General features: G+C 35.8%; 2 protein-coding genes across 6 annotated transcripts in view; one reads left to right on the forward strand and one right to left on the reverse strand.

Moving 5' to 3' along the window:
- Nucleotides 1-17,732, reverse strand: part of LOC132274801 (polycomb group protein EMBRYONIC FLOWER 2-like) — a 35,880-nt gene extending 18,148 nt beyond the window's left edge. Inside the window, exons 1-11 of one of the 5 annotated variants that reach the window (XM_059776135.1) lie at nucleotides 17,514-17,732; nucleotides 15,859-15,972; nucleotides 15,326-15,473; nucleotides 14,832-14,887; nucleotides 13,316-13,430; nucleotides 13,063-13,222; nucleotides 12,906-12,971; nucleotides 9,867-10,006; nucleotides 8,030-8,092; nucleotides 7,777-7,898; nucleotides 3,029-3,093 (exon numbers count right to left, since the gene is read on the reverse strand). In XM_059776135.1, the coding sequence (XP_059632118.1) occupies nucleotides 3,029-3,093; nucleotides 7,777-7,898; nucleotides 8,030-8,092; nucleotides 9,867-10,006; nucleotides 12,906-12,971; nucleotides 13,063-13,222; nucleotides 13,316-13,430; nucleotides 14,832-14,887; nucleotides 15,326-15,473; nucleotides 15,859-15,893 (970 nt within the window). In that variant the 5' untranslated portion in view covers nucleotides 15,894-15,972; nucleotides 17,514-17,732. Of the gene's footprint in view, nucleotides 1-3,028; nucleotides 3,094-7,776; nucleotides 7,899-8,029; nucleotides 8,093-9,866; nucleotides 10,007-12,905; nucleotides 12,972-13,062; nucleotides 13,223-13,315; nucleotides 13,431-14,831; nucleotides 14,888-15,325; nucleotides 15,474-15,858; nucleotides 15,973-17,513 lie in introns of those variants that run through there. The other 4 variants (XM_059776133.1, XM_059776132.1, XM_059776134.1 and 1 more) reach the window with 4 other exon arrangements.
- Nucleotides 17,733-19,004: 1,272 nt separating this feature from the next.
- Nucleotides 19,005-23,642, forward strand: LOC132274802 (heat stress transcription factor A-5). The gene is made up of 2 exons (XM_059776138.1): nucleotides 19,005-19,371; nucleotides 22,133-23,642. The coding sequence occupies exons 1-2, from the start codon at nucleotides 19,150-19,152 to the stop codon at nucleotides 23,363-23,365; spliced, it is 1,455 nt and encodes a 484-aa protein (XP_059632121.1). The 5' UTR covers nucleotides 19,005-19,149; the 3' UTR covers nucleotides 23,366-23,642.
- Nucleotides 23,643-25,346: the final 1,704 nt, after the last annotated feature.

Genomic DNA, 25,346 nt, shown 5'->3' on the forward strand with positions numbered 1-25,346 from the left:
ACCTTTCAGGAGTTTCATTCTACTGGTGTTTTTGAAAAATTGCTTAATGCATCATTTATTGCCCTTATCCCTAAGAAGGGAAATGCTTCAGTTATTAAGGACTTTCGTCCTATTAGCTTAGTGGGTTATATTTACAAACTCATAGCTAAGGTGCTTGCTCATAGAATGAGAGAAGTTATGGATGGGATTATTTCAGATTCCCAGAATGCCTTTGTTGGAGAACGGCAAATTCTTGATTCAGTTCTTATTGCTGGTGAATGTGTGGATTCAAGGTTGCGTAGTGGTGTTCCTGGAGTTCTATGCAAACTTGATATTAAGAAAGCTTATGATCATGTTAACTGGAATTTCCTTCTCTACTGGCTTAAAAGAATGGGGTTTGGAAGTAGACGAAAGACATGGATTGAGACATGTCTTTCGTCTATCAAGTTCTCAATTCTTGTGAATAGTTCTCTAGCTGGTTTTTTCAGGTGCTCTCGGGGTATAAGATAAGGTGACCCATTGTCATCTTTTCTTTTTCTTATTGTTATGAAGGGCTTAAGCAGACTCATGCGCCAGGTAAAGAATCTTGGTCTCATTAAGGAATTCCGGGTGGGAAGAGATATTGACAATCAGGTGGAGATTTCACATCTACTATTTGCAGATGACACTCTGGTTTGCTGTGATGCAGATGTGTCTCAACTTAGATATTTGAGATGCATTCTGGCTTGCTTTCAGGCAGTTTCCGGGTTAAAGGTGAATGTGGCCAAGAGTGTGCTTGTCCCAGTTAGGAATGTACAGGACATCTCTTATTTAGCTGCAGTTCTTAGGTGCAGGGTGAGCTCATTTCCTATCCCTTATTTGGGATTGCCCCTAGGGGTTTCTTCCAAGTTAGTGGGGAGTTGGGATTCTGTGCTTGATAGATATGTAAAAAGGTTGGCAGGTTGGAAGAGGCAATATTTATCTAAAGGGGGTAAAGTAACTCTTATCAAGAGCACTATATCAAGCCTTCCCACTTATTTTCTTTCTTTGTTCCAAATTCCATGCTGATAGAATTGAACAAATTAAAAGGTATTTCCTTTGGGGAGGAAGGGGAGATGAGTTCAAGTATCATCTTGTTAGATGGGAGCAAGTATGCAAGCCTATAAAATTGGGGGGTCTCGGTATTAGACGATTGATTCCTTTTAATCAAGCTCTTCTAGGCAAGTGGTTGTGAAGATATAGGAAGGAAAGACATCGTCCTTGGCGCAGATTAGTATCTTGCAGGTATGGGGAAGATGTTGGCAGATGGACTACACGTCCGGTTTCTATTGCGGGAGGAGTTCGGGCTTAGAAGTCCATTCGGAAAGGATGGGATTCCTTTTCCTCTCATATCAAATTCAGAGTTCGTGATGGTAGTTGTGTTCGTTTTTAGGATGATCTTTGGTGTGGGAACCAGCCTTTATGTCGTAAATTTCCCATATTATATAGTATTGCAGTTGATAAACATGCCATAGTAGCTAACTGTTATCAGCTTGATAATAGTGGGATTACGTGGAATGTTCATTTTCGGCGTTCATTTCAGGATTGGGAGTTGGAAGAGGTGAGCATTTTCTTAGATCAATTGTATCGGCAAGAAAGAATTGGCAGGGGTTATGACAATTTGATTTGGATTCCCTCCTCTGACAGGCGTTTTGCAGTAAGGTCTTTGTTCTTATGTCTATCTAATTTTGCATCCTATGATTTTCCATGGAAGACTATTTGGTGTTCTATGGTTCCTACTAGGGTGGCATTCTTTGTATGGACTGCTGTTTGGGGTAAGATTCTGACGATCGATAATCTGAGGAAAAGGGGAAACTTTCTTGTTAATTGGTGTTGTTTATGTAAGCAGGATGGGGAGTTAGTCGATCATCTCCTAATGCATTGCTCTGTAGCGCACGATTGCTGGAATATCATTCTTGGCCTATTTGGCATGTGTTGGGTTATGCCACGCTCTACTAAGGAGCTAATTTATGCTTGGAGAGGTTGTCGTGTGAGTAGGAGTGTGAGTGCTTATTGGAGATCTGTACCACATTGTATTTGGTGGTGCATCTTGAAGGAGCGAAATAGTAGAATGTTTGAAGGGAAGGAGTCGTCTACGACACTAAAACTTTTTATTATTCGTTCTCTTTTTTGTTATGTGAACATAAGTTCGTGTTCCTCTTCTGTTGATTTAATTTCTTTTTTGGATTCTTTGGGGCCTTAGACCCCGGTTTCTTTTATGTCTACGGGACGCGTTCCCCTATTGAACGCCTTTTTTAATTTATTATTACTTATCCAAAAAAAAAAAAAAAAAGATGTTTTTGACCGTTCAGAATAATTTGATATTCTTCACCACTTAGAACTCCTAGGTTCACTAGGTCCCAGTAGAATGTTCAAACATCACTTAATTCGAAATAAACCAGCACAAAATAATGGATCTCAGCAAAGAATTGCCTTTTTACCTTAGTCAAGGCATTCCATTCATGAGGGCAGTTTGAGGGTGAATACTGAATATGATGAACTCTAAACAGTACAAACATAGCAACATGTCTCTACAGATGCTATTGTATACCAGCCAAGCAACTAGGCAAAATGTAAAGGCACAAAACCTTTACTGCTATGAGATTGGATGAATTGATATAAAGTGTTAGTTACTTACCCCCCACACAAACACCAAAAAAAAAAAAAAGGAACCAGAAAAGTTATGAAGTGTGAGTTTAATACAAAGACAATATTCGCTGTCTGGACTTCTACTGTCAGAATTAGTTTTCCATCTACTTTATCATCCTCTTATGATATATTTATTTATACAGATGTTATTTTCCCAGAGGAGAACGGGACATGCAGTATGCCTAAACCACAGATTTCTTGGGAAGAACCAATCACCTAGGTATGATATTAAAACTTCTGTTCCACAGATGTTAGAACTTGATTAAAACTTAACATTATAAACAAATAAGAAACCAGCCAAAAGTGAAAAAAGAAAGATTACTTGCTAATACCACAAAAAAGGGAGGAAAAAAAGAAGATGTAAACAAGAGCATCCGTATACCTTCAGTCCTCTGCAGCTTATTGTCAAAGTACCGGTAGTTGAAAATGACATTTCCAGCTTTCAACCTTGAAAATTCAAGAAGCTAAAATTATATTTTCAATGAATTGTTAAGCAACAAAGAAAATGTGAAACGAGGAAGAAGACAAAGAAGTAGTAGCAAATCAGAAACACATAATAAACTCCTTTCCAGCATGGAGATTTTCATATAATTATTTCCTTCAGTTCGAATAAAGGAATTCAATAAATTCTAAAAGATAACTGCCACAGTTGCAGCTAATTCTTATTTTCTTGTCACTAAAAGCCTATCTTGGCCTAATTAACCTTAATATACACCTTCCAAAAATAGAAGTGCATGATGACCACCCCAAAAAAATACATAAATAACACTCTGAAGCTTTCATGTGTATTTCTTCACAACATCAAATAGTCCACCATGTATTGTGTTCAATGTGATCGAACAATAATATTTCCTTATAGTATGTTGTTTCAGAAGACCTGGAAATGGAAAAGTTCCTGAAATCTAAAGGAAAAAAGAAAAACTAATAATAACCCTGGAACTCCCAACAGATAATGAAGCAGATAGTTGACAAGCCTAAAATGTAGTACTTGAATAAAAAGAGAGTTATACACCCCATATTGGAAGAACTAATGTGGAACTGGAGGGGTGAAAGAAAGAAGCTGCGAATGTGGAACCAAAACTTGTCTAAACAACGGTCACAATTTTCTTTCTGGTATAAATAAGAGCATGTTAAATTGACATCTTGAAACATACAGAATACCTACCCCATCCCAAACATTGACCTACCATGCAATTCACATTACAAAAAAGTTGATTTAAAAAAATAACAAAAAATAAATACAACTCAAATTGTGTTAGAGGGGGGGGTTGAAAGGAGCGGAATTTTATATGAGTTGTATTCAACATATGCCAACCATGTCCACCTGTCAAAATAATTCCTCCATGTAAATTTAATATCAATCAGCATCACTAGTTTAATAGGTTTTATTCACTTGACACTGAAAAAACTCTGCTTCATTTCCAATTTCAACCAGTTATTTGAATCAAATTCTATTGGCACTGCAAAAACAGTTAAAAATGTACTGAAAAGGACAGGGGTGGAGAGAGAGAGAGAGAGAGAGAGAGAGAAGAGAGCATGAAAACCTATTGTTAAGTATTATTGAAAAAAAGAATTAATACACAATATACTTAATATGACCCATAAGGTGGTAAAAAATAGATTAAAATTTGAATGTGTTACTAATGTGGGCAAAGTATTCAAAAATTTACAGTATGGTGAACGGATCCTCGAATGCTGTGGATGGGAGTACTGGAGATGAGGTTAAAATAGCCAAATGTTAGTTTGGCATAGAACATGCAATGATCCTCTCCTATAAGAAAAAATTGCTTGGAAAATGACCACTATTTATATGTATACTTGCCATGCCAGTTAGTTGAGGTTCACCTGAAAAGTGATAACCGTGTACATATCATGTACTTGGTTGACAGCACACCGTGCTGGCTTAGTCAAGCCACCAAGCTAAGGAAACCCACAAGTCAGGAAGAGGATTATGATGTTGGTCACAACATAATACGACCACTTATATTTTACTTTCCTTAAGGATTTATGTTTCCTATTAGAATCTATTGTTATGCCTATATGGGTGATTGATACATTGTGAAGTTACTTTTCATGAATTATTATTGAGATTTCTCCCCCCTCTATTTCTTCTTCTTCTTGCATCAGGTTCCCAACAGAAGATAAGGGTATATCAGAATCGCAAAATTACGATGGGACCCTCAGATCACATAGTAATTCCTCACCGAGCACCAGGAACCCCCCGTACTGCCTATGATGGACAAGTGGGTGATTTATTGAAATTAAGGTGGTCAAGATCTTCCTAAATGCCATATAATGAAGACCACAATAGTCAGTTCCACATAACTCATGCTCAAAGAGAAGGCCAAGTGACACTGTGAGGTCACCACGTGTACTTGAATGAGATACATCATAGTTTCTCATGTTGCCAAACCCACAAAACATTTGTCATCAAGAAATGTCGTTGAATTAATACATTGCATGTGTTGTAATCTCTGAGGCCCACATCACATTTACAATGCACGTCATGATTGAACCATGATTTAGATGGTTGCAGAATCTCCAAGGACAACAATCTTGGAAGCTAACGTGGCAAGGTGAAAATTTCTCTACCTTTACCACCAAACTTAACCAAAAGCTTCCTCATAATGGTTCTATAAGAAGCATGAGTAGGTACCATGCATATTCCCTCATAATGGTTCTATAAGAAGCGTGAGTAGGTTCCATGCATATTCCCTGATGCTTGTCAGAGCAGTAAATTGGAGTACCCTTCTAATATTACAAATTTATAGTCGCAATCCGTGGTTGGGCGTAGGAAATGTCCTAGGAAAAATAAATCCAAATGGCCCAGTGGTAGAGAACAGTGGCAACAGCCTTTTAAAGTGCATAAAAGGCGTGGCAAGGAGGACATTAAGGCTCAAGCCTTAATCAGGCGCATGTTAGAGGATGTGGGGTCCGCTTGGAGTCTTGCATAATTGGAGGGTTTGGTCAAATTGCATAGCTATGGTAAATTGCATAATTATGGGACATTGCATCAATTATGGTCAAATTGGAAAAGTCATTATTGGTTACTTTTATTATGTTTTAGAGTCAACTTTTGATTACCTCAATTATAGGGTAATCTAAGGGTCATAAGTTGCTATAAGAAGGGTTTAATGTAAACTTGGTGACTCAGTCCATGAATGAATAAAAATGTGTTTGAACTTTCTTTGTGAGTAATTCACAAGATATGAGGGTGTGACGCCTTTTCTACGTGTGATGCCTAGACCCTGTTGGTGTGATTCCAAAAGGCTATTTTGTTATTTTCAAATCCTTTCTATCTACTAACACCTCTTGAACCCCAATCCTGTTCATTTGAACTTTAGCCATAACTCTTATTTGTTTCAACTATTCGAAGGCTGTTCTTGTCCTACATCACCCAGTATTATTAAAGCACTTAAAAGTCAAGCTAATAGGAGAAATGACCTAGTCAAATACTTCTGTGGAGTTCAAAACAATGTATGTGCCTCCTTTCGCAGTAGAGAATTTAACTTAAAATCCAGTCACTAGCAAGCAAAGTGATTGACTTGTGTTTCTTTCCTGGAAATATTTTCAACTACTGGTTCATGTTACCAGCTTGGGAATGGGTGAAATCATATACAGCCTCTTTTTATTGCCTTTGGCACTAAATACCAAATTCTGCCAATGACAGCAACTATCATGCTATTCAGCTGGATAAAAACAGACCTTGTAAGCCTGTATAAGATTGCATTAATTGACCACTTCTAGAGAGTACATCATCAAGTAATGCCAGAACTTCTAACTCATGAATGGTAAAACAATACATTGTCACTGAAAAGAAGAATAGAACCCTGTAAATACTTTGTTATAACAGTCGCAGCAAACCAAGAACAAATCAGGAATCGTGATAGAAAAGTAAACATGACACACACAAAGAACCCAAAGACTTGCGTGGTTGGTCCACGGTGAAGATACACCGAAAGATTTCACTATGCAAAAATCAGGAGATTACAAGTTTTAGGCCTCAAAACCTAGGTCTCTCACTCACTCTCTCGTTCCTTCAGTTTTCAATGTTCTATCGTTACACAACCCAAACCCTTAACGCCCTTATATATTGGGCTACAAGAGAGTCCTAAACAAGGTCCAAGACCCGCAAGCAGAAAAACAGGTCATAAAACAAGCGCGACCCGGACCGAAACAAAATTCGGACCACAACATCACATACTTAGATTAATGAAAATATATCTGTTTTGCCATTGATGTCTTGTGCAAGAAGAGGTCCTATAGATCTAGGTGTTAAGCTACATGAGATGAGGCTTTCTAGGATGTCGAAAAACCATGGTTGACCAGGCTATTGATCATGTGTACCTCACCTATATTTGAATCACATGAACATTAGTGGCTCGGGATCATATTTCGACTTATGCAACCAAGTCTATTAATCCCAAGTGTCCAACGAAGGGGTTTCTGTAATGAAACCTCCTCGTTTACACTATAATCACGAGGATCTTAGCATAGTATGCTGTACACTCACTTTATAACCAAACAAAATATAACAAGGTGTAAAGAATCACATTATAGTCAATGGTCGCCACGGCCACAATGCACCACAGAAGAGGTATATAGTAAACGTGGGATTACAACCTTGTCTTGGGCACATTATAGTCTCTCACCAAGCTTGAGGAGCTCCATGACTACTGCTTCAAACACAGAAAGTGTGTTGAACACTTGAGTGTCGAGACTAAAATGGTTGAAGAACTTCCCAGATAAGATGGAGTGAAGATCCCAGAAATCACATACACAGGAATAATGCTTGGATAAATGGCCACATGCTGCAGCTAGGATGCCATATATATCTTGATGAATACATCAGAGTTCATCATGTTGTTATGAGCACCATATCTGGACTATGAAAGAGATGGATTCTCAAGTTAAAAGGTGGCCATGTGCTTTGATCTTCAAGATCTAGTTGTCATAATTACATTGGTCCACATGACATGATGGAACTACATATTATAAATAATTAAATGTTAATTAGAAAAATAACCATAACTGTCTCCAGAAGTGAAGTTATAAGTATACTAAATATTGGCAACCACATAAAGAATAAATGAAAAGCAGATATATAGTTACAAAGAGAAAGAGATTTACCGAATAATATTAGACAGTGAAGAAGTAGGAATGTCATTATATGAGTCTGAGTTATAGCGAGATTTTTCCTTTGCCCCAATCTCCTCTGCAAAAATGACAACTTGCACTTGCTTTGACATGCCCTTTTGGAAACCCAAACAGTAAAAAGGTAACAGTAATCAACGTACAATTATTATTATCCAGCAGAAAAATATTGAAGAATTCAACTTGAATATCCCAACAGAATCAAATAAACATTGGGGGCAGAACAAACCACAGTTCCAGAGTTACAGGGAATCTGAAACGAAATACATTTGTCATCGTCCAAGCAGCTCGACTGCAAAAGGGAACCCAAACGATAGTAATGACAAGGAAAAAAGAAAAAAAGAAAGAAGGAGAAGTAGAATGGATGAACCAAGAACACAAAACTCCAAATGATAAACCGAAGTAAAATTTAAAGTCATTCATTCTTTGGTCAAGAACTTTTTATATCATTGGTTTAGACGTCAAATTAATAAGCGAACACTTATCATTATGTTGAACCATACAATATAGAACAGGTCATAACACACACCAGATTCCTTTAAAAATAAATAATAAATAGTAATAATATTGCCCTTAAGGCTTCTAACTGTAAAGATGAGGCTCATGTGGGGCAATGCCGCAATGGGCTTTGATAAAGACAGTAGTAGGAAGCATCCACCAAAAAGAGGGGGTTGGTGGGCCTTGATTAATCACATTCTGATAAGATAACCTTCATGGCCCAGACAGGCCTTCATTCAAAATTTCAAACAGCAAGATGCAGGCTGTTAATGGATGTGCAATGTTAGGGGGAAGGTTCCAATCAAAGACTCGAAGAACAGTGGGGACATGTCCTAATTTTATTGATTGAAAATGTGTGAGACAAAGTTTATGAGGTCGAGTGTACCAGGTAAGATAAGGATAATTTTGGAATTAAAGAAATATATACAAGCCACGTGACTCGCTTGTACCATATAATATATTAACAATACTTTTTTAACAGCACAGTGACGGCAGAGGGGCACTCACAAAAATCGTGATTGTTGAAAAGGTTTCTTTTTCTTTTTTAATAAGTAAGATTATATTAGAAAGCATTCAAACGGGGAACACAGCCCGCAATAGGATTCTTCTCATCATCCAAGGATCTCCCATTGTTGAAGGTGTTAACTGCCAAAAATAAAGTTTAGGGGGATGCAATCAAAAACAAAGTTCAGGGTTTTCTTTTCTTTTTTTTTTTCAATTTACTTTAATTTTTTTATTTCTTCATGTGCATATAAATTGCTATACTGGCGCTTTTCGTGAATAGTTTCACTCAATTACAAAAATGACAAAGTTTTGAAATAAATAAATAAATTATTTAAATTATGTACCAATAATCGCAAGGTTCCGAGCAATCTCAAAGCTATAAAATGTTTAAAGCAGGATCCAAATACAAAAAAGCTTCTAACAGGGTCATTACCCAGTGTGGTCTCATTAAAAAACTTTCTATAGATATAAATCTCTCTTTTTGCATTTGCACAACAGAAGGCTGAGAATTATATTTGGTTGTTAGTGTTTAAACAATCACCAATGCAACTTTATGACAAAAGATTGAGAACTTTCTACCATTTGTAGCAACAAATTTGAACACTTCCACAACACTAAATAATAGTGGATGGTAATTCACATACATGCTTCATCACAACCAATCAAAAAACCTGCTTCACTAAATAAAATTTTTGGTATCAAAATTCCACTTCAAAAAGATTACATATACTGATAAAACAGCTACTACGTTTGTCAGAGATTACATATAGTGATAAAACAACTACCACGTTTGTCCAATGTGCTGGAAAGTCTCCACGTGCATGAGGAAGACAATATCCAACCACATTATCATTCCTTGTGGTAACTATTTAAAAATCAAAACAAAGGGTCTGTTCGAGAAAAAAAATGGCTGAAAAATCATCATCCGAGATATCAATTCCAGAATAATCCCTTTATTAAAATCAATTATTCCAGATGGAGAAGTTAAGTATCCGCATACCATGCCAATATCCTAATTAGATGTGTGCAGATAGTTAAATAGTAATTTTCCTATTGAAGCATACCTTCACAAAGCAGGAGTGCATATCAACAGATAACATCATCTCCACTCGCTCCCCCAAACTCAAGTTTGGAGACTTCTCCCATGAAGAGTAAAGTAATTCCATTGGTATCTTACCCAATAAGCAATATCCTCCAACATTTGCTGTGATGCATACATAGAATGAAATAAGGATAGAATCTTTTTCGTTTTTTGCTTGAAGAAAAGAAAGGACATTCAAATTCATACTGCACTCTATACATTCAAATTCATACTGCACTCTATACATTCAACAAGAGGTGAAAATACAACTGACAACAAATATTAAGTCAGAGGAAAGGAGATAATTAATAACGCTAAAATAAGTTCTTAGTACCATCCAAAATCTGTAATGAATTTATCATAGTTTTTAAAATCCCGATTCTAGATCTTAGAATCTTACGATTCTACTATCCCAAATTGCTAAACCGATCCTGATCCCATCCAAAATCTCTAGCTACTAGAATTTCAATAGGATCTGTAGAATTGGAAGTAGGATCGTAGAATTGCATAGGATCTTACGATTCTACCGATTCTACTAAATCGTGTTATTTTTTTCTTCTTCCGGATTTATTTGAGCCTACAATTTATTTTGGACTAATAAATTTAATCATTTTAAATATAAAGTCCAACTCTTTAGCCTAATTTTATTTTTCCACCCATTCTTTGTCAATTCTGAAACACTTCATTTTTTTTCCGTTGTTCTTTCTATCTCTGTTTTGTTCCTTGTTTTAACCAAAAAGTAAACTTTTCAACTAAATTGCTCACAATTAGGCAACTAAATTGTACTTTTCTCTCTCTACTAGACTTTACTTTAATTTTTTCTCTGAGATTTTGCTTGATTGCTATGCTGATTTTTTGTTGAAATCAAGAAACTGATTTTTAAGTGTTTGTCATGTGTCTTAGTATCTTTTAATGTTAATTAATTTTCCTAGAGTGTCTAATTTGGTTATTTAGCCTTATTCTCTACTTATATCAAAAATAATTTAGAAAGTTAGTTTGAGTTACTTTTTTAATAGTTTTATAGAATCTTACGATTCTCGATCCAATCCTACGATTCCGATCCTATGGACCCCTCATCGATCCTACGTAGAATCCTGATTCTAACAACCTTGGCAATTTATAGTTAGAACAAAGCACTAATAAAGGGAAAAAAATAAAATAAAGTAACATAAAAAAGCTAGTGCGCTATCACTACGGCTCCCAATCAACCATAAAATTCAATGTTCATGTCATCTTAAAACTTAAAACACACATGATCTAATGATACTCCACCATATATTTTTCCCCTCGTTAACCCTCCTACACATATGATTCAATGTCATTTAAGCATATGATTTCAAGGCCCTCCCTCACGTCAGCTTAATGTTTCATATGATAAGAAGGAAGGAAAAATGGAGGGAAGGGATAGGAGGAAGGATAAAAGAGGCATTCCTAGTGAAGGGAGGGTACCCACCCATCCTTTTGTTTGGTTGAGTGGAAGGGAAGGGAAGTGAAGGGAAAGAAGGAATAATTGTTTCATTAGCTATTTAAAATTTTTTCATTTTTTTTTTTTTTTTTGATAGGTAGAAACATTATTTCATATTAATGAAACAATTATTCCTTCTTTCCCTCCTCTATTTCAACCTTTTTGGAGGAATGAAAAAAGGTGGGGCCTTTCTTCCCCTCTCTCTTCCCTTTCAACCAAACAGTGGAACCATGCTCCTTCCTTCATTTCTTCCATCCTTCTTCCTTCCTTCCTCCTTCCTTCCAACCAAACAAAGCATAAGACTTCAACAAATATGATTCAATGACACTTAACCATATGATTTCATGCCCCCTCACTCCCTCCTCCTTCCTTCCAACCAACCAAACAAAGCATAAGACTTCAACAAATATGACTCAATGACACTTAACCATATGATCTCATGCCCCCACTCCCTCCTCCCACATATGATTCAATAATAATTGAGCATATAATTTAAGCCCCTTCCCTCACGTAAGGTTAAGATTTAAAACAAATATGTGCACCCAAAACTATGGAAAATGAAGTATTATTTAATAAGAAATATCACTAGAGAGCGCCAAAAGGGTCCAGAAGGGATGCACAACTCTTGTACACATGATCTATTCTTGAAGTGGCAAAATTGCAGACAAAACAAGCTGTGCCAACAATGCTCTACTGCTCGATGCATGTCTATTGAGTCTGACTCTTTTTTTTTTTTGTAAGTATTGGATGTGACATATTTCATAAAACCCAAAAATCACATACTATTTTTCATATCAAAGAGAACATGGTCTAATAGAGGTAGCGAAGGCGAACTGAAGATGTGTTTTTAGAGTTGTTCAGGTCTCATAAATTTACAGTTAAATCAATAGAGAAGAATAATAAAAGCACTCAGACATACAACATCAAAGGCTACCCTCAAAAACGTGCATGCACTTGTGAAACAAATCTCACTTGAAAGGTAACAGGCATATGATAATTGTAAAATAAAATAAAAAAGGTTGCACTCATAATGTGACTATAAATCATCTATTTTGTACTGTAAAGCTTTAAATATCCACCAAGATACAAATGCATCACAAATTCACAGTGGTTTCTAATAAGAACAATCAATTCTGGAAATTTGAGGAATTCTTATAAATAGAAAACCATTTTTTTTCAAGTATTTAAAATATTAAATTTCATTGAAATGAAAATAATTAAAAAATTTGTTAGGATTTATTAGGAGTTCATGAAATTATAAAACACACTTGAAAATATCCTCCTTGCTGCATTTTCATTTAGCATTGGATTTTACATAACTTGGAAGTGATGACTCATGGGATTCAAGAATTGGACTTCAATGTGGTAATTCATGACATATACCTTAGGGTTTTTGTTCTTCTGTATTAGGGACGCGTTCCCCTTTTGAACGCTTTTCTAATATATTTTACTTATCAAAAAAAACAATTCATGACATATACCAAGTGGCCATTCCACAAAGAAAACAAAACAAAACAAAAAAAGAAGAAGGAATTTTCCAACTGAAGCACATCTTACAAGGAAAAGATGTCATATCCATATGGTCCTTGGTATCAGGTCCATGCAAAGAATTTGTAATTTCAGCTGCAAACAGATAGAACAGCCACAAGCTAATGGAACACACAGCATAAATAAATCCAAACAAATTAATCAAAATATACGCATTAACGGATACCAAAGCTGACAAACAAGATAGCAAGAGAGCCAGATTTGATCTCAGCTGCTAGCTTCTTTATATCAGGTAGAATAAAATTTGCTTGAGCTCGATTCATCCCTTCTGTTCCAGCATAACTAGTCAACATACATGCTCGACTGAAGTGATAAACTGCAGAATGCTGTCCCCAAATGAAATCAGAAAAAGAAGAACAAAAACTCTAAAAAAAGCAAATGGGATGGACTGATATAGCAAAAGCAGAAAACATTACTACCTCTGCAACCAAAACACTGGAAACTGGCTTGGCCAACAATACATAGACAGGAAACAGTCTTTGAGTTTGTACTCCATCATTCATACTCCCTGACAAGGAAATTGTCATCTGTATCCTACAAATTCAAACCCAATGAGTATCCTAAAAATGATGTTCAATTGTATGCTATACATGTAACCAACAACAATCATTGTCAGATCCTAGAAACTTAAATACTTAATGAAAATAATGAAATTAAAGGACCACATGATGAAAATCTTTGGATCTATTTAGGGATATAATGAAAAATAACTAATAATGATATTCTAAGGATATTGTTCAGTAGACAATGAAAAAACAATTACATGGTCTGGATATAGTTTGGGAAAAGGCTCTGTTGACTGAGTTGACTATTGTTCAGTAGACAATGACAGCCATATACTGAAAAACTTCGGGCACAGAAAGGAAGTAATGACAAGACATTTGAAAACAATTATAATGAAGAAGGATTATGCTGTATACACCTAAGGAGTGAAAGGTGGACTGGTCCGGCTGAAGGAAAGAAATATTCATATATTGCAAGTCTGTTAAGTAATAACTGTGGACTGAGTTCAGTGGAGAAGTGCGTAAAATTTCAGAGTTGGCAAGTTGTAGTTGTTTGTTTCTTGTTCCTTATAACAAATAGTAAGACTAGGGTGTCAGCTGCTGGCTTAACACAAAATGTATATAGAGTGTTGCTTGTATTGCAGAGGGTAGATTTGTTCATTTCAAGAATTTGACTAGCACACAGCAAACAAAAAAAAAAAGATAAAAAAGGCAGACAGAAAGATTCTTTCCCCTAGAGATGTAATCAGTAACATTCACAGTCAACCCCAGTGGTTGATTGTGAAGTGCTCTAAGAGGCCCGACACCATCGTGAGAAGCGATTGAACTTGCAAGGGCTAATATCATGGAGCAAATGGACTACAAGCAGTCATTTCAGCTTATATATTTTTCTAACCATCTTTTAACTTATATAGATCATCATAAGCCTTATGTTCAACACTCCATACTGCCATTTTAGCTGATTTATGCCTTACATGTACGTAAAGTTCTATAAAAGGCTCTTTTTGTTCTAATTTATCTCCCAACCTCTTCCACCACCACAAGTTTTGTGAGATGATAGGTCCCCTCTCCTTAGATTCAACATGTACTTCTTTGTGACTCTTTTAACACAACTAGCCATCTCATCATTAAGGCTAATGTATTATAAAACGATCTTGGTTAGTAAAACACTTGGGAAAGACAAAAAGAAAACGAGAAATTTTTACATATAAAGTTTCAAATGTGTAACGTTTCTTTGGTATCATAATGGGTTAGGTAAAGTCAGGATGCATTATGCATTAGCAACCCATTTTAATTTTTCATGCTGAATGTTTCGTGTGATATATATAGTACTGAATATTTTGAGATATCAATAACTCTGACAACCCTTAAGCATGTATCAAATTATAGAGAATAAACAGATATCGTAATATATTAGTTTCAGAACCATTACCTCTTTTTGTGCTTTGCTTGAATTTTGTAATGCAAACATCTTTGAAGAAATGATGGCTACATAAGAATTTACCTTCAGTTAGAAATATAAATTATAAAAACAAAAAAAGTATTTAGAAATATAAAATATAAAAATAAAAAAAGTATTTATACTTTGAATACTCCATCCTCAAGAATGAAATTTACATGTTTCTGGTATCTATAGCATCAGGGCCTTCATTTTAGTCCAACAACTAATGTGGAACAGTGAATAATGATGGAAAAGTGCATGGCTAAAAAAATGTGAGTTAATTAGTAAAAGGTGTCCTGTGTCAACCACTACATTTCAATGGACATTGACACACTTCTGTACACCAACAAATGCCTGGTACCTGCCTTTCAGTAATAATGCAGTTATAATGCTTGTAGAAAATTTTGCTAGACCATCCACATAGAGCGACCATACAAAATCAGAAGCAGCAAAATTAGGAAAATTTTGCTTCTAAAGTATATTACATTTCTAATAGCACGGCGTTGAAGGATGTTGTAAAGTTCTACAGGCTTGCAATAAACTGAAAGGCTCTCCTCAGCTTCAATTTCCTCTTCCGCAGATAAATGTACACTAGAATCTGGGCGACACATCTGATCTCCAATTCTAGAGTAGCTGCAATTGCAAACAGAATTCCATTCAATGAAATGGAATGCAATGGAGATATCAATTTATACTTCAATTGTCATTCTGCAATTTGCATGTAACGTACAATTACATTCTAACATAATATAACTCTCAAAGATCAAATAAGGGTACGCATAATTGATTTGGGGAAAAATAAATAAATAAAGTGCAAACAGTGAATATGAAGAAGGAAATATTAGAATCAACCCGACACGCACACACACGGAGATATCCCTTTTTTTGTTTTTTTATTATTACAGGGAAAAAGTACAAAATCAACCCCACCCCCACCCCCCGCGGTAGTTGAGGCCTTCATCGTACATTTAATACAGCTTAGTTGAACAGAAGTAAGATGACACAGAAGAGAATATACATGGTTTCGCGAGCCACTAAAGGTATGCCTGGCATTCTTGTTAGACAATAATGAAAAATAAATTCATAGCTCTCTGAAGCTTTCCAAGGTACGTAACTTTTAGCCGCCCCAAACCTGCAGCAATCAATCATGTCGAATCTTTCTAATTAGTATAAAAAAAATATTTAAATGTTTGTATACCACACACAAAAGTATCACAAAAATATAGAAACAAAAGATGCAAAAACAAATAAATAAATAACAACAAAGTACCCGTGTTTATTTATAAAGTACTTAAAACAGAATCTTAGTACTTCACTTCTTTAGTTAATTCAGCTGGGGTATTTCAATATTTAAATGTAATGTCTTAAATAAGTCGAGATGAAAACAAATGATAAAATTTTGCTTAAATAATATTACATATATATAATAGATAGTTTATAAAACTAGAGTACTTTTGTTAAAACTGTGAGAACCATGTTGTTATCTATTAAAAAACCTACTTGAGAAAGGATAAACCCGCGTGTTTCATATCCTCTCTCTGCATCTTAATTCAAAGAGGAGATGAGCAGAAATCTAAGGAGAAGAGAATGCTAGCTGGTAGTTTACTATTCATTATGAAGGAAAAACATAGGAAAAGGCAAAAAAAAAAAAAAAAAAGGTTCCACTGATCATGAAGGGTGGATCAATAGACTAAACATGATTTTTGGGTAAAGAATCCTAATCCAATCTACCCTCAAAAATCTTGAAAATAAAAGTAAGAACATGGCCTGCATTGTAAGCTGTACTCATTCGAAATCAATATCCTGACCGGGCTGACAAGCGTGAGTTACAAGTCTCTCCTCGCATCTTCAACTTGATAGCTTAGGAAACTCGACAGGACTGACCCGTTTCTTCGACGTCAATCGCGTATCTCTATCTCTCTCTATTTATACATGCATATGCAAATAGTGGCGGAAGAGGGGGAGTAGCAATGGATATGATTTTAATTTGCTCATGCATACATCGTCGATTTCAGCTCTGAATCACAAATCCCTGTTATCTGTGGCTCTCTACCATAGTCAATGCCTACGAAACAAGGACACTTCTATTGCGTTCATGTTGGAAACATGTTGAACGCCTACGCTTCTCGGACACTCTTAGATACATGTTCGGCACACCTAAGTTTTATTGACCTAGCAACCTATAGGTCCTATATATAAAACGCCTGGGTTGGTGCTTCTAGCCATCAACAAAACCAACACTTAACACCCATTTTTTCCAAAACGACAATCAGCCAAGCACACGAATGACATGCACATAACTGGTTCCATAGAGCTTGTGTTTACTTAGGTCCATATTGGGCAGGCACGAAACATGCTCATCAATATATATATATATATATATATATATATATATATATATACATATATAGCACTCAATTAATACTAAATTGATATGTCAATGGATCTAAAAGTCTAAAAGAGTGGAACAAAAACATTAGGAACTGTGAAATTCGACGAGGTCCATATTTCAAATCAAATTTCGACATAAAATATGCAATAAACCCATTAAATGGAATAAAATTAGACCTAAATCCCAAAAAAAATTAAAGAAATAAAAAAACATAATAAATTCGATTGGACAAACCCTATTATTATTATATCTACTAAAAGAGAGAGAAACCAAGGACTTACTACTCTTGATGGCTCTGTATTGCCTAATTCAAGGACTTACTACGGTGAAGCAGACAAAAAATTCTCCTGCCGGCAGCTAGGGTTTCACGGGAAATCGGAGAGTCGCCGGCAAATATTTAGCGGAAAGGTCGAGGACGAGAAGGGATTTTTCGAGCGATAATGTAAGAACAACGCTCTCCCTCTGTCTCTCTCTAGAGTTGGAATGACATAATCGCCCTTCGTTGTTTGTGAGAATTTAACGGATCGCCCTTGGAGTTGTGGGTAAAGCGGTCCGGTCACAAAATGGATTGTTGTTACAAGATAGACCCCTTTTTTTTTTTTCTTTTTTATTTTACAAGATAGACTTGTTCCACACTACCACATTGCGTATGGGAAAATAAATCAGTATTATATGTGTTGGTGTTAGCCTATCTAATATCCAATAATGGTATTGGGAGTTAATATGAATTAAGTGTTGCCCATCTAAGAACTTAAATTCATTGGCCCTCGAGTGAAAAGAGAGCTTGACTGCAAGACTCACCCGTCAAGCAGATAACTTTTTATTTTTAATTTTTTTTATGTTTGGCAAATATCCTTCATAAAATAATTCTTAACTATTTTTGTTATGATTTAATAAAATATTTTACTTAAATTTTGGACAACCAAAACCAAATAAAATATATATGTATTTTACATTCAAATTAACTGAATCTAAATAAGAACATTCTATGACGTAAAAGGTACAAGAATTATATAATCCAAATTACTCGTAACAAGAGGGTCACAAGGGTAAAAGGCTTCGATTGTTAAAGTTATTTGAGATTGTTAAAAAAACTTTTTAAAATGTTCTCTAATGTAAACAAATTAATGTGGCTTGAAGGTGTATAGTGATTTTGTTGATGAAAATGTAAGACCAAGTATATGATGCGAGTGAATTCACCACGGGCACTTTTCTAAAAACAGTAAGTTTGTTATAAGGTGCAGTCAATTAAGTACACCTTTAAATTAACACATTTTAATTAAGAAAAAAAATACAAATAACTTGTCACAATTCACAAATGACATATTTTAAGCTGATAAAAAAGCACAATTAGTAACAAATCTTTTTACTTTGCCTATGAAATATGAAGTAATAAACATACACAAATTTAAATTTTAAATTAGTAGACAGTTTTTCTAAAAGTTACAATATTATATAGAAACCAATATTTATTAATGTTTTGAAAACTTTTGGATTACAAAGTTCAAAATATGCCTAATGGTTTGGCTGGCTCAGTTATTTGAAAACAAATTTAAAGAATTTAAAAAATAAAATTAAAAATGAAAATTCTCAATAAATTGTTATAACTATTAGTATTATTTTTAATTTTCTCGTAAGAGAGATAAAAACCATTTTGACTTCCTTCTTCTTGTGGTCTTTATTATTATTATTATTATTATTGTTATTATTATTATTATTGTATCTGAAAATCGGAAATTGCTATGATTCGGTGACCCGCACCGAATACCAAGTAAATTGCAGGTGATCCGTCCGAAGCTACGAAGAAGTTGCCCCCGAAGACGAATCATCTCTCTCTCTAATGGAAGACCTTGACTATTCTGATCTCCCAAATAAAGTTCAAATCCACCAACACCAATTCTTCACAATCTACACGAAATGGACGGAGTTCCAGCGGCAGGCGGCGGCGGTGGTCCGGCGCCGTTCCTGTTGAAGACGTACGAGATGGTCGAGGATTCATCGACGGACGAAATCGTGTCGTGGGGTTCCAAAATGAACAGCTTCGTTGTGTGGAACCCTCCTGAGTTCGCTCGTCTTCTCCTTCCCTCCTATTTCAAGCACAACAATTTCTCAAGCTTCATCAGACAGCTAAATACTTATGTAAGTCATTCCCTTTGTGTGTGAGAGAGAGTTGAATAGAACATTCATGCTTAGTGTTTCTTCTTCTGATAATTTTTTGGGCAAATAAAATCGAACTATAGATTATTCTTTAGATTTAAAAAAAAAAAAAAAAAAAAAAAAAAAAAAAAAAAAAAAGCTGAATTGGAGGAAAATCATTTTTTATTCTCTGCTGCTAAACAGCTACTATTTTTCATAGAATTTTTAGAAATGTTGTTTTTGTTAAGGCATGAATTTTCACAATATTATCTGTTTTTTTTTATTAAAAAAAAAAATTTTCTGGAAAAGTTCCATATTGCCTTCATTTCCAATGTATTAATTTCACATATCAAATTGGCATTTCTAGTTTATCAATTTACTATTTCTTCTGACAATCGGGGGAGACTATGGCACAAACCTGATCTATTAAAGTTCTCATTCGTGAGACCTACAGGAATTTTTGGTCCAAGTAATACAAAGACAGAGGATAATATTCATTTAAGTAGATAAGGTTAAAAATTAGAATTTGATATAGGTTTTGTAAGGACGAATAAAGAGGAGTTTAAGTGGAGGATTGAATGATAGCAAGACGGAAGCGGAGAGAGGGATGAAAATGTCTTGTCTGAATTTCTTTTCTCAACATTTAGTGAAGTTTTGAGCATTCGAGTGGAAGTTGGGTAGATAAATGCCATTAAAGAAGAAGAGTTGCACTTCTAATTTGATAGTTGTTGACAAAACTGCGTACATTACTTCTTCATTTACTAAAGGGAGATAGATAACTTCATGGCTTAGTTTAGGTTACAGAAGAAGAACTTAATCTTGAAAAAGAAAATTGAAAATGAAAAGAGAAGACAATTCAGGCCAGTGTTTAAAGGCCCATGCACGGGCTCAAAAACTGGTGTCAACATTCTACCTTGACTAAGGATAGTTTAACACAAGCATGACTACATTCGGTTAAAATGGTTGATATACAAGTCAACAAATTGACGTACCAATCATTCATCACTCGTCAAATTTTCTTATGGTTCCTGGCTAATTATCAATCTGACCCTTAGGAGCCGTATGGATAAAGTAAGAGGGAAAATAAAACAAGCGATGACACATTAATTATGAGGGAAAAAGTTCTTACCTAGAAAAAAAAAAAAATTTGAGGGGAAAAAGAAAAGAAAGGAAATGATAGTATAATCCTTTTATCATGTTTGGATAAAAAAATAGGGAAAGGAAAGGAAAGGAAATGATAGACTTAACTCATGCTCGTGTTTGGAGGGAGAAAAGAGAGGAAAGTATCTTAACAAAATTACCATTACGTCCCTTTATATTTAAAGTAGAAAATTTAAGGTTGGTTAGTTATTTTTCCACTATCACTATATGCCATATCTTATAAAGTTATATACATTTACAAACTAATATTTTGATTATTTTCACCAGATGAGCATCCCCTTGTTTTAATACTAAAATTTGTCTGTTAGATGAAACGAGAAACAATCTCTCCTCATGCACAGGTAAGGTTGCGTATGTTTGTTCATCCCTAAACCCTGCACTTGCGGGAGGTCTTTTGCACTAGGCTAGCCCTTGTATTAGTCATAAGTCATAACCCATTAAAGTATATGTTGTGCGTATATACATATATCTATTATCCATGACCATGAGAGTTTTTTTTGGGTAAAAATATACTAATATATATATATTCTTTTTGTATGTAATACTTGTACTTCTACCATTACATTTGAAAGGGTTTTGATTTTTGTCTTCACCAGTTTAAGGGTTGAGATGTAAAAGGAATGCCCTGGGATTGAGATGTAATTTGATTTTTGTTCTTCATCAGTATAAACTTTAAGGGTAATTTCGATATTATAGAAGTTTCACTTAAGATTATTTATCCTTTACTTCCATTTCATCCCACTTTTGGGATGATACAAAATCTACTGTTAAGAGTGTTAAGCTATCCCTCCAAATCCTCCCTTTTCCTTCTACAAATTTAAACCAAACACGAAATAAAGTATCCTTATCCTTCGATTTCCAGTATTCTCTTTTCCTTCCAACTCCCTGAATGCCAACGGGGGGCTTAAGGCTTGCTATTTGATCTGTCCCCCTTAATGATGGTGATTACAGATTTTTAGGTCTTCAAGGTTGAAGGGATGCAGTGGCGTTAAAGATACTTCAGGAGCTAGGCACTCGAGCATTTTTGAGGTGCGGTGTGGTGGCGGAGCGATTGATCAATGTTGGGTCGATCTGGTGGTGGTTGTCACTAGAATGGTGTTTGGAGCGATCAATCTGGTTGTTGGAGAGATTGATATGGCGGTGATTGTCATCAGTACAGTGATTGGTGGGAGTGAGATGGGAGCCTGAAACAAACAAATTGGTGTACAAGAGCATAAAATGACTCATGGACTTTGGATCCGTAAGTCAGTTTGTCAGAAGGCAGTGAAATGTCTTACTGTTTTTATGTGCAACCAAACACAAGAAAATGTGAAAAATGTTATTCTTAAATTGTTTTACGTTGAAAAAAAAATTTTGAGCCTTGATGTAAATGGTTTGGATTTTCTTGATTCCAATTTTTTTTTTTTTCCTAACATGGTTCTTTGGAGGTAGAATGGAATACAACATCCTTTTAAACTAGGAGAAAAAAAATAGAAATAACTTTTTATTGACTCAAATCCTCTCATCATTCAATAAAATGTTTACAGACTTCCCCCAGGAACTATTATTGCTATATGTAATTTGACTGAGTTAATGAAGTCAAATGGATGTGTCTTTCTCATAGGGATTTCGGAAGATTGATCCTGAAAAATGGGAATTCGCAAATGAAGACTTTGTAAAAGATCAAAAGCATCTTCTTAGAAATATCCATCGCAGAAAACCTATCCACAGCCATAGCCAGCCTCAGGGTTCTTCAGTCGATCCGGAAAGAGCGGCATTTGATGAAGAAATTGATAGGCTTTCACGCGAGAAAGCTGCACTTGAGGTGAATGTTTTCAATTTCAAACAGCAGCAATCTGCTGCAAAGGGGCAGTTGGAAAACCTAACTCAGCGAGTAGGTGGTATGGAGCAGAGACAGGAGAAATTGCTGACCTTCTTAGAAAAAGCAATTCAGGACCGTAATTTTGTTGAACGTCTTGCTCGAAAACTTGAATCTGTGGATTTCTCAGCATTTAATAAGAAGAGGCGAAAACCTCAAGATAGTCTTTCTCAGCCAGTTTCTGCAGATAGTTTTATGGACAACCATAGTAGCTCTGGACACGAGCTTGGGAATATTTCCCACCAAGATTTTTCAAATAAACTCAGACTAGAGTTATCACCAGCAGTTTCAGATATGAACTTGGTCTCACACAGTGCACAGAGTTCCAATGAAGATGGGGAAAGTCTGCATAGGAGAATGTCTGAAGGATACGTAAAAGATGCACAGACGACTACTGGTGGTCTTCAATTTGCCCCTGAAACATTAGAGCTTTCAGATACCGGGACATCTTTTGAATTTGGGATGGAGTCATCTTTATCTTGTAGAGCAGGAGTCGACAAAAGCCCAGGATTGCATTCTTTGCAGCAAATTTTGACTTCTAATGAAGAAGGTGATGGTAATATCTCCTGTCATTTAAATCTTACTCTATCATCTTCTGCATTGCAAGTGGAGAAAAGTCACTATTCAGCTACGATGCCCCAATTAGGTCTGGAAATTAGTCCTTCTCCCGGGCCAAGTTCTAGCGCCTCTGGTAAAGAGGGTAATATTAGAGTTTCCTCGAAGAACAGAACCTCTTTTAACGAAGACAAGACTATGTTGTCCTTGAAAGAGGTACCAACCAACAATCAAGGACCTGCAATTGCTCAGGTCCGAGTGAATGATGTGTTCTGGGAACAGTTCCTGACTGAAAGACCGGGCTCTTCAGACATTGAAGAGGCAAGCTCTAATTTCAGGGCAAGCCTCTCTGAAGACCAAGAGAATAGAAGATCAGGCCTTGGAACACCCACTGCAGAGAAATTGAAGCATCTCACTCTTTGAGCACCAAAGTTGCGGTGGAACCTTGTGACAATTTTAAAGGCTTATCCAATGTCCTTGCCAGGTGCTGTAAGATACACATCTGATTAATCATGTGTTTTAAAGGCTTGACATGAGACCTCTTATATGTAGTTCAAGTGAGATGAGTTGATGTGCCAAAGTTTGATGGTTGCTGATTAAATTTTATGGTTATTTGAGGGCCATTCTTCTAAAATAAATGCATTAACTTTGTAGCATTGATGCATGCTGTGAAATAAAGTGTCTTTTGTCTCATAAATAATTTTTTGAAGAGTTGAAAGAGGATTAGTTGATCTGCCTGCTGAGGTTACTTTTGTTTAGTGCACTTCTTCTCCATTTTCTGGGAACAGGTCTATGCTATTTTATTATGGGCTCGATTATATATTCAACTTCACGCAAGGCTATTATCTAGAAATGCAAGCCAGGTGAACTGTTGTTGAAGTACGTGTATTTTACCCTTGAAATCGTGACTGCTTTATTACCTTCAAATCAATATCATGATCATCTTAGGGATATTGTGCGTGGTGCTGGGTGAAAAGAAAGTTGATTCAAGCAAATTAAACTGAAACCGTGTACATGCATCTCTGCAGGTTTTTGGGTAATTGATGTTCTATCCCCTTATGTTGTTTGCATGCACTGCATGTTAAATATATATATATATATATATATAACCAACGGGTCAATGGCCTAGCGGTATCGGCCTCTTTCCTCCCAAAGGGAAGTTAGTGGTTCAAGTGTCACAAGAGACGTGTGTGTGAGTACCAACTAGGAAAATATATATTTTCTTTCTATTTGAATTGTTCTCTATCAGGTTACAGTTATCATTCTCAATATGCCCTGCTTGAGCAGGGTGTCAATCTGCTGTTGTGTCACACCAAGGCTAGTTCAATTCCAAAATGCTTTTGAGCAAAATGAGGTGTTGTGTGGCAGGATAGATGATGATGACACAGTTCAGTTTCCTAAAATGTCTGATCTCTTGAACTTGTCAAATTATCTTACAGTAAACTGTGAAATGTAAAGACCTGTCAAGTTCACTTACCTAGTTACCTGACGGTATTTTGTGGGTGTTTGGTTTGCAGTTTCAGTTGCGGGATGAAAAGAACAATTTATAGGAAATATTTTCCTCTTGTTTGGTCTCCACAGAAAACAAGTGAGAAGGGTCTAATTTTATGTTTTGTTTCCGTGTTTTTGTAGTTTGTAACCATTCTTGAGATTTTGTTTAAGATAGAGAGAATATATGAAGGAAATCACTTTCCTCTAGATCTTCTTCCCCTTCCCCTCCTTCCTCAAGGGTGTCTCAAGTCTATATCTTGAATCTTCTGGAACGAAATGAAAACCTTGATTTGGGAATCCTTGATGCTATCTTGATTATTGTTTGGTTGAACATTAAGTTGTTTGAATCACACTGGATGCAGAAAGGTTGGTTACAAGGTTTTTTATTATGATATCATGAGTTACCTGAAGAAGCTCGTGTGCACTGCGTGTATTCAGGTCTACAGGGATGCGGCCTAAGTCACACAATTCTTCTAAAGGGGTGCCGCTCTTGCTCCCACTCCACTCTGTGTGACTTAGATTTTGCTGCTTTCATGCTCACGCTCGATCCGATCTCAATCCCGCTTTGTGTGACTTGGGATGTAGCTAGAGTGGAGTATGAACTCTAGGTCTGTGATAGTATTATATGCAAATTATGTTGCCTTAAGTTTTGTAGCAGGTCCAGTTTTGCTTTACACTGAGGAATTGATTCATGTGTGGTCACTCCAGTTGAAATCGTTGTTCTCTTGCTATATTATTCATGGCCATGTACCTCTTCAAATCTATTTCTTTTTCCTTGTGAAGTGTCATTGTGATGAGCAAAAGTCTATGGTGGTAGGTGACAACAGACAAAATCATTGCCTGATTTATCCCAGAGAAGGAACTGGCAATGTGTTCATACCTATATAGCCGAACATCTATTGCTTTACAGCTC

Source organism: Cornus florida, unplaced genomic scaffold, assembly GCF_030987335.1.
Source record: "Cornus florida cultivar Cherokee Brave unplaced genomic scaffold, ASM3098733v1 CherokeeBrave_3.0.0_Hap2_Chr09, whole genome shotgun sequence".
In the NCBI taxonomy this organism is placed as follows: Eukaryota; Viridiplantae; Streptophyta; class Magnoliopsida; order Cornales; family Cornaceae; genus Cornus; species Cornus florida.

Excerpts from the sequence above, each read along its gene's own strand:
- LOC132274802 (XM_059776138.1), top strand. The coding sequence starts at position 19,150 with ATGGACGGAGTTCCAGCGGCAGGCGGCGGCGGTGGTCCGGCGCCGTTC. Across the intron at positions 19,372-22,132 it reads TCAGACAGCTAAATACTTAT|GGATTTCGGAAGATTGATCC; the intron begins GTAAGTCATTCC and ends TCTTTCTCATAG.